At 40.2% G+C, this 14,482-nt stretch overlaps 1 protein-coding gene across 1 annotated transcript in view; it reads left to right on the top strand.

Moving 5' to 3' along the window:
* il1rapl1a (interleukin 1 receptor accessory protein-like 1a) overlaps positions 1-14,482 on the top strand; it is a 147,034-nt gene that overhangs the window by 72,719 nt on the left and 59,833 nt on the right. Inside the window, exon 3 of the mRNA XM_063005967.1 lies at positions 9,211-9,496. Within this exon, the coding sequence (XP_062862037.1) occupies positions 9,211-9,496 (286 nt within the window). The remainder of the gene's footprint in view (positions 1-9,210; positions 9,497-14,482) is intronic.

The raw sequence follows: 14,482 nt of genomic DNA, 5'->3' as shown, positions 1-14,482 counted from the left end.
AATGCTTTTATCTCTGTTTTAAATCCTGAAGTTTTACCACAGTGTCCTTTTTGTGCTTTTAGAGAAACTGTGTTTCATGCTTTTATGGACTGTTTTAGGCTACGTCCCCTTTTTGAGATTTTAAAGAATGTTTTCATGTCTTTTAATGAGAGTTTTACCATTCAGACTTTTATCCTTGGTTTTAAATACGTAAGGAGAAAGAGGTCCAAGTGCCAACTGATTAATTTTATCCTCGGCCAGGCCAAAACCGCGATATACATTACTCGAAAAAACAAGGTGAATGAAGATACAGATTGTGATGTTGTGAGAACTTTCTCCAGACTGGCTAAAACCAGGATTTTAGTTGATTTTAAATTTTATAAAAGCATGAACAACATTGAGAATTTTATAGAGATATGGTGCTACAGAGAGGCAATATGCTCTGTAATCGATGATGAACTCGTTTTTGCTCTAGAAATCTGTTAAATGCACATAAATCGTTTTTTATTTTTTATTTTTTTCATTTTTTATTTTATTTAATTTATTGACGAATGCATATTGCACAGTTTTATTTAACTTATTGAATGAAATGATTTAATTCAACTGTCAAGTGTCCATACTTGGTTAAAATAAAAGACCGTCAAAAATCAAATCTCTCTCTCTCTCTCTCTCTCTCTCTCTCTCTCTCGCTCTCGCTCTCTCTCTTTCTCGCTCTCTTTCATTTTTTTGTATTTCCTTTAAAGGTCACAGCATGCGCTAGCAATGGGTTGCCATGTAAATTACACCTGACAGCGGTGCACAGGGTTCTACTAATCCCCAAACCTGAGATGTGCAAGTCTGCATGCGTCATTTCATACATATGGAGACTGTGTGTGTGCGTGTGCGTGTGTGTGTGTGTGTGTGTGTGTGTGTGCTGCTGCTGCAGTACAGTAATTTAAAGTAGTTTACTGGATCATTGCATGTTATGTGATTTTTTTCTTCCCAGGTGTGGATTTCTCAGTCTGTTGTGTGTAATAATGTGCTGATTTATGAACTCTGTGGAGAACTGCTTCTATTAAATCAGCTACAGAACCCTCAGATCTCCTTCATATTAATGAATATAGGACTTGATTTGGGATTTTTTACGCAGGATTCTTTCAATGCAAATTGATTTATTTTGCATTGGTGGTCGGTCTTATTAAGTAGAATTTCAAGCGTGCAGTTTGTGTCTATTAATACAAAAGAATTGATTTGAATGATTCTAATGCACGAAAACACTTCCTAATGAATGTTTTTCTCACCATTTTCATGTTTTTTCACCGCTTTACCATTCAGTTTCCCCCAGAGTCAGTGGGCATATGGCCCGTGGATCCCAACGGTAGCATTATTCACTGCTGCACCACCTGAGCGCCATGAACTGCATTAACAGGCACATTTTGATTTTATGTAGCTTATTTCTAGAGGACTGCAGGTAACTGAATATAAAGTTTGTTTACAGCATGTCCTGCTTGTCAGAAGCGATTTGTTACTCTCAGTGTTTGAATTAAATTTTAGTGAGAATTTTTTACATTTTGATGCCTTAATATATTCATATCACAAGCAAATGTGTGAATTTAGTTGAACAAATTATTTATTTAAAATTATTCTTTAACACATGATAACACAAGCACAGTGTGTCAGTTTAGTCCTAGTCTTGAACATGTTACTAATGTAACCATAACTATTGAAGAGTTATGAATTTATTTGCATTTATGTGGTAATGCTGCGTAATACTGTGTTTAAGATAAGATATCATTTATTTGTCATATATACATATACAGGTGTACAGTACAATGAAATTCTTTCTTCGCATATCCCAGCTTGTTTGGAAGCTGGGGTCAGAGTGCAGGGTCAGCCATCGTACGGCGCCCCTGGAGCAGACAGGGTTAAGGGCCTTGCTCAAGGACCCAACAGTGGCTGCATAGCAGAGCCTGGATTTGAACTGCCAGGCTTCTGGTTGATAGTCCAAAGCTCTACCCACTAGGCTACCACTGTCCCTAATATTGGGTGTGTTCGAAAAGCTAGGGAGCTGTCTACATAGGCAGCATTTTACGTCATCCTGTGCGCGCTCCCGAGAAGGAGGCTGTTCGAAATCCTAGATGCCTTAAAATCCTCACTACTGAGGCATCTTATTATTTCAATGTTATTTTGGCTCAAGAACGAGTGAGCTGCCTTAGTGATCAAGACAATCCCAGCATTCATGGCTGACGGGGCGGAGAAACGAATGGAGTTATTTTCAAACGTAAATAAAATATTACTGATTTTTAACTTGTATAAACTTGTACCGAGTGTTTTTATTTGCAATTTCGGGCTTGTCAGGAAATTTAACCGTTATCGGTACATGAAGGAAGATGCTGTGCTACCTCATCCATTGGTTTTAATGTCAAGATGCTAAACGCGAAATGCGAAACCCGATGGAATCGCTCTCTAAGTAGTGCGTTCGAATAACCTGCCTTATAAGTCATTGACTTATTAGAATCCTCTCTACTAAGGCAGCTGCCTATGTAGACAGTAAGACAGCAAGGCAGCTCACTAGGTTTTCGAACAGACCCACTGTTTAATACTAGACTTAGAGCTCATCCCTATGTGTAGTTCTGAATGCAGTTCTGAATTTTAGCTTTTTTTGGTTTTAGTTGGATACTCTGGTACCAGAAGCTTGTTGGTGAACTATGAATAAGTGAGTGTGTGTTGGTCCATGATTGATTGGCATCCCTAAAGATAAAGAAGAATTACAGTATAAGGATAAAAGTATGTGGACACTTGAGCATGATCTTTTTGAACATCTTAAAGGCTTTTACAAGATTTTACAAAACATCAGTCAAAAGTGTTTGTGAGGTCAGGCACTGATTGACTAGAATACCTGACCTACAATCAGCGTTTCAATTCATCCCAAATGTAAAAACAACACAAATACCAACATCTCATTTACATGCTTTTTTTCCCCCTGTTTATTCTGTTTGTACACTTAATTTTGAGCCATTTAGTGCATTTTCAGCAAAAATGAAAAAGAACAATGTTTTCTCAGCAGGAAACAATAGTATGTTTTAGTAGCATGGTAGCAATAGTAGCATGAACCGTGATGACATTCGTTGGCGTGGCATGTTGTGGAGGAAAGAGAGAGCAATGATGGTGTTTTCTTATCACCAATAGGGGCTTTCAGATCAAACACATACAACTGTAACAACAGCACAAATTCTCACAGGTGATTTATGCGCTCCTCCAGCTTGTTACTACTGTTTCATTCTGTTGTACGTTGTGCAACACTCTCTGTAGATGATGCATTCTTGATTCTATGGTGCAAACACAGACCGGTTCTATGAATAGCACCAGGGTTCTTATAACCCTGAATGTAACCAGTTCAAGACCCAGAGCTATTTTGGTGGAAAAGAGCAGAACAGTGTGGTCTGGTGTGGTGAAGTGCACTTGTGATTCATCCCTCAGGACCACGGACAGCGAATCAGTTTCCCATCAGCACCATGGAAAGTTCTGTCAGATTCTCACACTGGTGTCACACCAGACAAAAAATTAGGCTGTGCTCACTGACGCAACTCAGGTGCAAGACGAAACTATTCAGTCTCTGAAGGAGTTTATATTTAACTGTCTTAGGCTGCACATTTCAAGTAAAGTACTGTTTCCCCCTTAGGTGATCCATGAAATAAATGTGGATTATGTTATATAACAGGCCAAAGTCTTTCAACAATGTACTTAAAAAAGAAAATATCAACACCTGTGTAAGACATTTGTGCATCAGGCACTTTTAACTACTCCAGAAAAAAGAGCACCTCTCATCTATTATTATGGTAAAGACTGTCCAAACAACAAATCTAATATGTTTTTATAGTTTTAGATTAGTGCACAGGCAGTGAACCAACCTCAGACCTCATGTAACGTGTCCACATGGTGTACAGAGCTGGCTGCTGTATCTGCAGTATCTGACTCACCTGTCAGCTATAAGCGTTGGCAGAAGACTTGGAAGCTCAGAGAAATCATAGTACCAATCCCTCGAATTAAATGCCTCTGCACCTCATTAAGCGCTGATGTGCTACAGCCATGAGAGAAGGTTTCTGGCTATTGCTGGGCCCCTAATCAAGGCCCTTAATTCTAAGTTGCTCGAATTCAGACGTAGGTCATTTTGGATAACTGGAGAACACTGCTGTACGTGTTTTAAAAAATTACAAACCATGCCATGCGAAACATTAAAGTACTATCCCAGCAAAAAATGTACATTTGAACTGATTAGTTACCAAACATGTAAATCAGCAGTGTGATTACTTAAAAATCATGAAATGATGTTGATGGATTTTTTTTGCTAAGAAGAAAATGAGCCTCTAAATCAAAATGAAAGTGCTGCAGATTCAGGTTGTGCCTGTGATTTCTGTTGAAAAGTGTTGTGGGATGAATGTTTTGATGGCTGTGTGTGTGTGTGTGTGTGTGTGTGTGTGTGTGTGTGTGTGTGTGTGTGTGTGTGAATTAGGCTGGGTTGATTTGTGTGTGAGGGAACAAGGAAAGAAAAGCCAGATAATTGATTCCTGTGTTAGACAGGATTGATTTGGCAGAGTTGCTGTTGTAGATGACTGGAAGGAGTGTGTTGTATGCTGGGTGGCTTTAAGTGTATATGTGTGTTTCACAGTGTTTGTGAACCTGCAGAAGGAAGAACACTTAACAATGTTTCTCCTCTTTCACCGTCGTCGTGCTTAACTTTCCATATACTCGTCACAAATAATGTTTGATCTTTCCTGACTTATTTTAAAATAAGTGGCTGTCTTTGGTAAGATTTACAACTGTGGTGAGGAAGAAAATGAAGAGTGTGTTTTATAAAGCAAGAAAAGCCCTTACAGAGTGAGAAAAAATACAGGCAATAAAAAGAAGGAGGGAGTGAATGACGTTTTGTCTTCTGCGGCAGAGGAAGCCGTGCTATAATGGGTTTCGCTTAATTTGAGCTCAATTGGAAAGTTATTAGAGAGCCCGATTTAGCCATTTGTGAATTTGGTCAAGGGCACTGCAGCGGAGCGGCGGCTCAGAGCGCCGTTTGGAAACAGCGATGTGGAACTAGTGGAGCAGAACTACACCGAGGATGAGTCGCTGAAACTTACTCGTACCGATTACTCTTACTCAGCCTGATCCTCCACAGTCATTTCTGCTAGCTCTGTGATTGAGAATAAACCTGTGTGTGTGTGTGTGTGTGTGTGTGGAGGGTTTGCTGCACTGCTGGTGTGTGTTTGTTTGCTCTGTATTCTCCAATAGCCGTTGGCAGGAGCTGTTCTTATCAGTCCAGCTTTCAGGTGGATTGTGTGTTTTGCCAGTAGGGGATTTTCTGGCAGAACCTTCTCTGTTTGTTCTGGAGGTCACTTCAACTTTATTTATTTATTTAGCAACAAAAGTAAAAATGGTGTAATGAATTACCAGCTTGCAACAATTATTCTGAAAGTCTGAAAACCTGTAGCCATGTAGCAAATTCAGTTTTTGTGAGTTTCAGGACGGGGACGGGGCATTTATGTTAAAAATGTACATCTTTTTAAAAAATTCATAAAGTTGAATTCAGTGTTTAGAAGCTAAAAATAAAGTCTAAAAAAAAAACTTCTTCCAATAAATGTTAAAATGCTTCAGTTTTAACACATTTAGTTTTTTTGTTTGCACCAGATCACTGAAGTTGAGAAAAAAGTACTATCTTATATCACTCAGCAGAGAAATGGACAAAATTATGTGCAATTTTTCATTACAAATGATATGAGGACCATCAGAAGATCAGTCACTGAGTACTACTGTAAACGAGTAATACTGTAAATTGCATCTGACGACTTTGAGCGGAAGAATTTGATCTCCTCAGTAAAAGCAAACACATCTGCAGCCATTGTTTACCTGTTATAAAAATGATCACACCATAGAGTTAATAAATCAATAATTCTTGTTTTTTTTAATGTTTTTAAAAACCAAAAGAAATTATTCGTCATGAAAATTTTTATTAAAAATGTATGAATAAAATAGCAAAATATCTGTCTATCTATCTGTCTGTATATCTATATGTCTGTATATCTATCTATCAGTCTATATATCTATCTGTCTGTCTATCTGTCTGTCTATCTATCTGTCTGTCTGTCTGTCTGTCTGTCTGTCTGTCTGTCTGTCTGTCTATCTATCTATCTATCTATCTATCTATCTATCTATCTATCTATCTATCTATCTATCTATCGATCTATCGCTCAGCTGGATTTTTCTATAACAAGCACATTTGTAGACCAGCTGCTGAGCTACTTTTAAATACATGAGTAAAAACAAGTAGGATTTTAGTACCAGGTATAATCTTCTGGTTGCAAAGTGTAGCAAAATGCACCGAAATAACTGCATTATAAAGTAGGTAACACCAGCACATAGCTAACAGGCTAGCTTACGACCTGCTTATCAAGGTAGCTGGGATTACTCATTTATGTTAAATGTCCTTCAAGAAGGAAGAAAGATGGCACTCCTAACCTAAAACACACACACACACACACACACACACACACACACATCTGTTCTTGCAAGTACTTAGTAGGTTTGTAAATCTTTTCATAAAATGTCACTTTTGTGCTTGTTGACATTTTTAAGCAAACAAAAATACTGAAGGCTGTAAACATGATCATGTAGAGACGTGGGGGGTTTTCAGCAGGAACATCAGCAGCAGGCAGCTCAGTGAGCAGTAAATCTGACCTGCTTCACTTTATGGCTCACCCTATTTATTTAATGAAATCTCCACTAAGCTCCGCCCCTTTTCTGATTTCACTGGTTACCAGGCTGGACCAGTAACAAATGTGTCTGCTGATTGGCTGACTGCAGGTTAAGAGAGAATTTGTATGTAATGAAAATGTTTCAATGCACAATAAATAATGCATCTATTAATTATTTATTCATTTTCATCAACTGCTTTATCCTGGTCAGGGTTGCAGTGGATCTTATTCACTGGGTGAAAGGCAGGACACACCCTGGACAGGCCGCCAATCCATCACAGGGCAAACACACACACATACACACACTTGTACCTAGGGACACTGTAGTTTCTTTATTTAAACTGACTGCACGTCTTTGGACCGTGGGTGGAAACCGGAGCACCCGGAGAAAACCCACGCCGACATGGGGAGAACATGCAAACTCCACACACAAATGACCCGGACTGCTCCACCTGGGATTCGAACCCATGACCTTTTAGTCAGTGCTATCCACTGAGCCACCATGCCACACCTTGTACCTTTATATCTTTACATAGATACACACACACACACACACACACACACACACACAATCATACCACCTAATGCCTAATTGCGACACTGAGGCGTAATTAGTTTAAGTGTAATTAGCAGAAGGGGTTCATTCTTTTATTACTGAATGCAAAATGCACAATGACTCACACCACCTTAATTTCTCATAATAATTATGATTACCCTTCATATTGATTAATTTCACGCTGTGTGCATTGTGTGCTTAAAGGGGAGGTTTGTCAAACATTATTAATTAACCGTACTCTGAACTCCTGAGTCGAGTTGTGATTCTTCCTCTGACCCAGTGCGTCACATCGTAAGCAGAAAACTTTGTGTAAACATAGTGTTTCTTCCCAGAGGCACCAAATATGTTCATTTACTAAAACAACTTGACTGAAGGTCAAGATCAGATCAACAGCCATCAAACAAGCGCTTGACATGCTTGTATTTTCTATTAGCAGCCTGACCTTTGCTTGGCTCTTTCTGTGTGGGAGCGCCATATGATTGCACTGTTATTTCAAACATCACTCGCTGTTTCTTATAGCTTTTCCACAAAATCCTTTCTGTCAATACACATGTTGGTCAGCACAAGCAGTCGGATTCCTCCCAGCTACAGAAATGGATGATTGTGTACAATATTATCAGAGATAAGCATCACTGTCTCTGCCACTGTCTGGTTTTTGTGGAACACAGTCAATCAGACACACGAGTAGAGATTTTTAAACTGATTTCACCCTAATGGAATATTTAACCTAGTAATGGACACGGTCATGTCGACAGGCCGCTATCCAAACTCACTGAAGTGTTTGTAATTAAAGCAGCAGTATGTGACTAATAGGAAATATTAAATCTGGTGTTGCAAGTTTCTGGCTGCGTTCAGAGTTTGAGTCACTGGAAACTGTCAGGTCCAATTTGGCACTACTTTTGTCTAGTTTATTTAGAACTGACCCCACAAACTCGAAGTCTGCAATAGATTTTGAATGTGCATTGACTTAGAATATGTAACCTTTAGATTAATCTGCACAAATGAGGAGTTTAAAGAGCAGTAAGATGTTATGCAGTGTTTCTCTAGAACATTCTGTCCTCTGTTTGTGTCCATTCACCTTTTTGCTGACCATCTTCTTTCTTGTTTTACCTTCAAATCTTACAAAACTGTAACCTGTTATTTAATTATGGCTAGTGACATTATGAATGTGCATAACTAAAGTCTTAGTGTACTGTTAAATAAAAATGTTAAGTAGTCATAGAAGCTGATCTTCATTTCACCATGTCACAATTATTTAACCCCTGTATAATATTGCTGATCTTACAACCTACTGCTAGTCTGTAGGACCTAAAGTTTGGTTACAACATGTTTAACCACTGAGACTCAATAAGCAGCCTTCATCTGCTTCAGCTGTATTGTGTTATATAAACACCACCCAGAGATTCAAGTGTTCATGATGTGTTGGATGTTTTTTTTTGCATTTCCCCCCCAATTTTCCTCCAAATGTAGTCATATCCAATTACCTGATTGCATTACGCTTCCTCTCTACTGATGTTGACCTCCATTCTAACTGAGGAGAGCCGTGACTAACATACGTCCCCTCTGACATGTGTGCAGTACAGGCTGCATCTTTTTCCCTGCAGGAAACGGGTTCATATGCGGATCAGCTTTGTGTACAGAGAGACACACCCTGATCCTAATTATCCCCCGTCTCTGTGCAGGTGGCATCAATCAGCCAGCAGAGGTCGTAATTGTAGCAGTTATGAGGAATTTGCCACTGAATTTGAATGAATACATGAGGGTGTGATGCCCTGCAATGAATTAATACCATGGTATATTTTTTGCCTAGTGCTCAGTGTTTTCATTATAGGCTCTGTACTTGCATTGACCCTGATCAGCATGAAACAGTTATTTAAGTATTAAGATTAAATTAATTAAAACTCTTACTCTCTCTCTCTCTCTCTCTCTCTCTCTCTCTGTTATTGTGTGTAGTGGACGGCTGTACGGACTGGTCAGTGGACTATCTGAAGTACCGGGTCCTGCACGGAGAGCCGGTGCGGATCAAGTGTGCTCTGTTTTACGGCTACATACGCGCTAACTACTCTCAGGCTCAGAGTTCAGGTCTCAGTCTGATGTGGTACCGTAGCTCAGGCCTTGGTCACGGAGACTTTGAGGAGCCCATCTCCTTCAACGGCCTGCGCATGAGCAAAGAGGAGGACGCCATCTGGTTCAGACCTGCCGAACTGCAGGACGCTGGCCTCTACTCCTGCGTGCTGAGGTGAGAATGGGATAAACACACACATACACACACACACACACACACACACACACTCCCTCACATATGTGCTCACTTGGGCTTTCATGCACATGTGCTACTACTTATGGAACATGCAACCTCTAATTTTTATCAAAGGTACAGAGACGTACAGAACGTGTGTGTGAGTGTGTGTGTGTGTGTGTGTGCTCATATTCTATATGTCTAACACATGTACATGGTTACCAATCACAGCCCACATTCAGTACAATATACCACTTCTCACCTACAAAGCTCTTCATAATCTCACTCATCATTACTTGTCTGATTAAATTACTTCATCCATGCAGTCTGAGACGTTCTCTTATAACCTTCTACCTGTTCTAATGTTTTAGCTCTTATCATTATGGGACAGTTCATCTGATGTTATGGCTCCCAAACTCTGGAACTCATTACCGCAAAACACACGCTGTAGAACCAAAAGTATTCTAGTTTGTTGGACGTCTAATTTCAAAAACAAATGGTGTGAAAATAGAGTGACCTGTATGATCTTTTAAGTTCTTAGCTTTTAAGCCACTCTTCTGAGAAGACTTCACACAAGACATTGAGTATGTCCGTGGAAATTTGTGCCCATTTACTCAAACATTTATATGGCTGGGCACTGATGTTGGTCAGAAAGCCTTAATTGATGTTCCAGTTAATTCCAATGCTGTCCAGTGGGGCTGAGGTCAGGGCCACTGAAGTTTCTTTTCTTTAAACTGAGCCTTTCGTCATGTCTTTGTGAACAGGGATACAATCATGCCAGAACTGGAAAGAACCTTCCCTAAACTGTTGCTGCAAAGTTGGAATTTCCTTTCTATAATTGATTTATTATACTTGTTGGTAATTAGTGTGGCTGAAAATTAGAGATGGGACGATCGATCGGCTATGAATCGGTATCGGCCGATTTTTAATCAAAATATGCTATCGGCGATCGGCGATATTTCCTAAAAGTAGCCGATCCGATCGTGTGATATATAAAGACCATGTTAAGTTAACAGCTCAGTGGATTGATCCAGACTTTGAGCTACGACGCGCCAACCATCACATCACCATTCATCAACCATCGTACAGAAACCACAGTGAAAGTTCTTCATGACCTAAAATAACATCATTAACGTTGTGCATCATACATACGATGTAATTTTGCTGATTGTAATATTTACTTTAAAAAGATAATTCAACCTGGTCACATCTGAGTCGATTCTATCAGCACGTTATATAAACTCCTGGTTCACTTTGGTAAATCGTAAGTGGTTCTTACTTGTGATGTAGATGAGAACAGAAAACGTTACAGAGCCAATCAGAGGCAAAAGTTTATTCATTACCAAATTCGTTAGTTCAGGATCATCTGCTGAACTTTTAGCTCCTTAGACGGAACGAGTCTGACGGTCGGTTACAGATCTGTGGTAATAGCAGTTTAATGAAGCTTTTTAATGTAAGAGAGTCACACAGAATGTTCTGTACTAGCTGGTGTTTATTTAAAACCACGACATTTAATTAATAACAGTAAACACGGAGAGATAACCGAGAAGAGAAACTTACGCTTCGCGAAAAATGACTCGTGAATCAATGAATCACTTATAGCGATACAGTGAACAAAGCGTCTCTTCTAAAGGCGCACACACACACGCACACGCGCGCGCGCTGCTCCGGTTTATCTTCCGGCTCTTTTTAAGTTTATTTATTTTATTTACTGCTAAACCCCCCCCTTTTTTTTTGTTCTTTCTGTCTTTTAAGACTTCAGCTGTTATCGTTTCCTCTGGTGTGTCGACCTTTTAACGGTCCTAACAACAAATTACTGGTTAGAAATTGAGCAAGAACTGGGAAATTGCACCCCAGAGACCTGTGCCACCTTTTTCTCATCACTGCTTGTTGCTGCAGGGAACATTTGGGAGAAAAAGCTGGAAACACACAGGGTGTGTTGGGAAACCTAGTGAGCGCTCTACATAGACAGCATTTTACGCCATCCTATGTGCGCTCCCGAGAAGGAGGCTGTTCGAATTCTTAGATAACTTAAAATGCTGCCTAATAAGGCACCTTAAATCTGAACGGTATTTTGACAGAATAACGAGGGAGCATCCGATGCTGCCTTAGCAGTAAAGGCAATCCCAGCATTCAGTGCGGCACAACTTTTCTCACAGAAAAATAAAAAATATGGCGGACGGTGCGGAGCAACAAACGGAGTTATTTTGAAACGTAAATAAATGATCATTGATTTTTAATTTGTTTAAACGTGCACAAGTGTTTTTATTTGCAAATTCGGGCAAATTTAACCGTTTTTGGTACACGAAAGGAGATAGTTAGTTAGTTGACATGCTAGCATGTTGTGCCACCTCATCCCATTGGTTTGAATGCTTAGCTTAGTAAGCAAAAACTGATGGAATCGCTGTCTTAGTAGTGCATTCAAATTACCTGCTTTATAAGTCAATGACTTATTAGAATCCTCTATACTAAGGCAGCTGTCTGTGTAGGCAGTAAGACAGCAAGGCAGCTCACTAGGTTTTCGAACAGGCCTATAAACTCCTAAAACCTAAATAGTCGTACTAGTAATACACAAAGGTAAATTCATTACATTTCTCAGAATATGAATGCACTTAGCGGTAAAACAAGCTAGCCCATCAGTGCTAAGATATTGACCTCTTGAGTTCAAATCTCAGTTCTGTTGTCAGTCAGCCAGATGCCTACACATACACATGATTGGTTGTGTATCTGTAGAAGAAGGGAGGGTGAAACAGGGTTCCTCGTCACTGGTGTAAATGCGACCTCTGCTGACTGATTAATAATCACGGTTGGCAGTACGTGGCTCTCCGCACATGATTCTGCTCTCTGTGAAACCCTGTCCCTTCCAGGTGGAATAAAGTGATCAGCACATGTCAGAAGGGGTGTGTGATGGTCTCATCTCTTATCGATCAGGGGTGGGGGTAGCAGCAGCGACGAGAAAAGAGCTCCAACTGACCATGACTAAATTGGGTGCAAAAGAGGAAAAACAAACATGAGTACAGTTTTGATTTGGGGAGTGTACATTTATTACTGTACTGTGTGAAGTACAAGTGCATTTTATCAAAAAAGGACAGACAGAAAGAAATGAAGGAAGGAAGGACGGACTAACAGGCGGACGGATAGATAGAAGAAAAATTAAGGGTGGATGGACGAGCAGGCGGACAGGTGGACAGGCGGCGTGTGTGAATTATAAAGCCAGTAAAAGTGACTGAGTGCAGAGAGACAGCAGAGGACAGAGTGAAGCTCACCCAGCCATCAATCAAACACTGACACGCTGACACCAGTCGCAAGCTTACCGCTCTCTTATTGGCTCAGCTGTCCATCTGCTTTAGGTTAAATCTGATAATCTACGCATCATGCCAACATTAGCATCATGCAATGTCACTTTCAATCCAGCCCCATATGTGTGCAGGTACACACAGGCAGTCTAACTTTCCATTTATTTGCATTGGATTGTGTTTTCTGAGCAGTGCTGATATGCAGTGTGCAGTAGGATCATTTGTGGCCTGTAATTATGTGCAGGGTCTGTGCTGTGTAATTCATCACACTCATTCAGGACCTGTCAGTGAATCATCAAGAAAATGTGTCATATTCAATCTGAGAACAATTTCTCATTTCAGACCAGTCGATACACCACCAATAGCTGGTATCATGTTCAGTTTTCATTTGTTTAAAACATTTCTTATGCGTTTATATACGCATTTATATACGGTGTCTCCTCACAGCAGGAAGGGTCTGTGTTTGATTTTCTCTGTGTGTCTGTGTGGGTTTCCTCTGGGTACAGAAACTTGTGGTCAGGCCAGTGGGAGCTTCCAGAAATGTGTGTGTGTGTTTGTGTGCTACCTTTTGTCATTAGGTCAGAATAGCATTTGTGAAGTCAGTATTTAAAGAGAAAAATAGAATAGAGAATAATGTCTTTATGTGTCATATATACATATACAGGTGTTCAGTACAAAAAGAAATTATTTCTTCACATCCTTGTTTGGAAGCTGGGGTCAGAGTTCATGGTCAGCCATCGTACGCCGCCCTCGGAGCAGATAGGGCTAAGGGCCTTGCTCAAGGGCCCAATGGTGGCTGCATGGCAGAGCTGGGATTTGAACTCTTAACCTTTTACTTGATAGCCCAAAGCTCTACCCACTAGGCTACCAGATGAGAAGGTCTGGCTCACAGTTAACGTTCCAACTCAACCTAAAGGTGTTTACAAGGGTTTTGTTTGTTTGTTTGTTTATTAGGATTTTAACGTCATGTTTTACACTTTGGTTACATTCATGACAGGAGCAGTAGTTACTCATTACACAAGGTTCATCAGTTCACAAGGTTATATTGAGCACAGTCATGGACAATTTAGTGTCTCCAATTCACCTCACTTGCCATGTCTTTGGACTGTGGGAGGAAACTGGAGCACTCGGAGTATACCCACACAGACACGGGGAAAACATGCAAACTCCACACATAAAGGACCCGGACCACCCCACCTGGGGATCGAACCCAGGACCTCCTTGCTGTTTGGCGACAGTGCTACCCACTTAGCCACCGTGCCGCCCTTACAAGGGTTAAGATTAGTTATTAACTTGCTTTAGTCATGCTGAAACAGTGTTGCGTTGCCACAAAGAAAGAAGTATCATTTATAGTGTAACCCTGTAACTAATGGGTATGGCTAAAACACATGCACTTATTTAGGAGTGTTGGTCTTACAGTTTAGTACGGGTAGTATTTATAGTAAAACATGCACATGCAACTATCTATAATGCTAGCCCACCACTGCCGAAATCCAATTTTGAATTTTAGTGATGCTATAAGCCAGCCATCCATCTACACAGACATGATTGGCCATGTCTAATGGGCGTGGTGGGTGGGGGCGCAGGGTTTTTCCTGCCTTGAGCCCAGATTTTCCTGGTCGAACTGGACCTATTGTGACCCTGACCAGGATCAATCAGTTAATGAAAACAACTGAATTAAATAAATTAT

The sequence above is a fragment of the Trichomycterus rosablanca genome, chromosome 12 (genome assembly GCF_030014385.1).
Source record: "Trichomycterus rosablanca isolate fTriRos1 chromosome 12, fTriRos1.hap1, whole genome shotgun sequence".
In the NCBI taxonomy this organism is placed as follows: Eukaryota; Metazoa; Chordata; class Actinopteri; order Siluriformes; family Trichomycteridae; genus Trichomycterus; species Trichomycterus rosablanca.
Note: the sequence above shows the minus strand (reverse complement) of the source record. Positions and strands in the feature narration are given on the sequence as shown.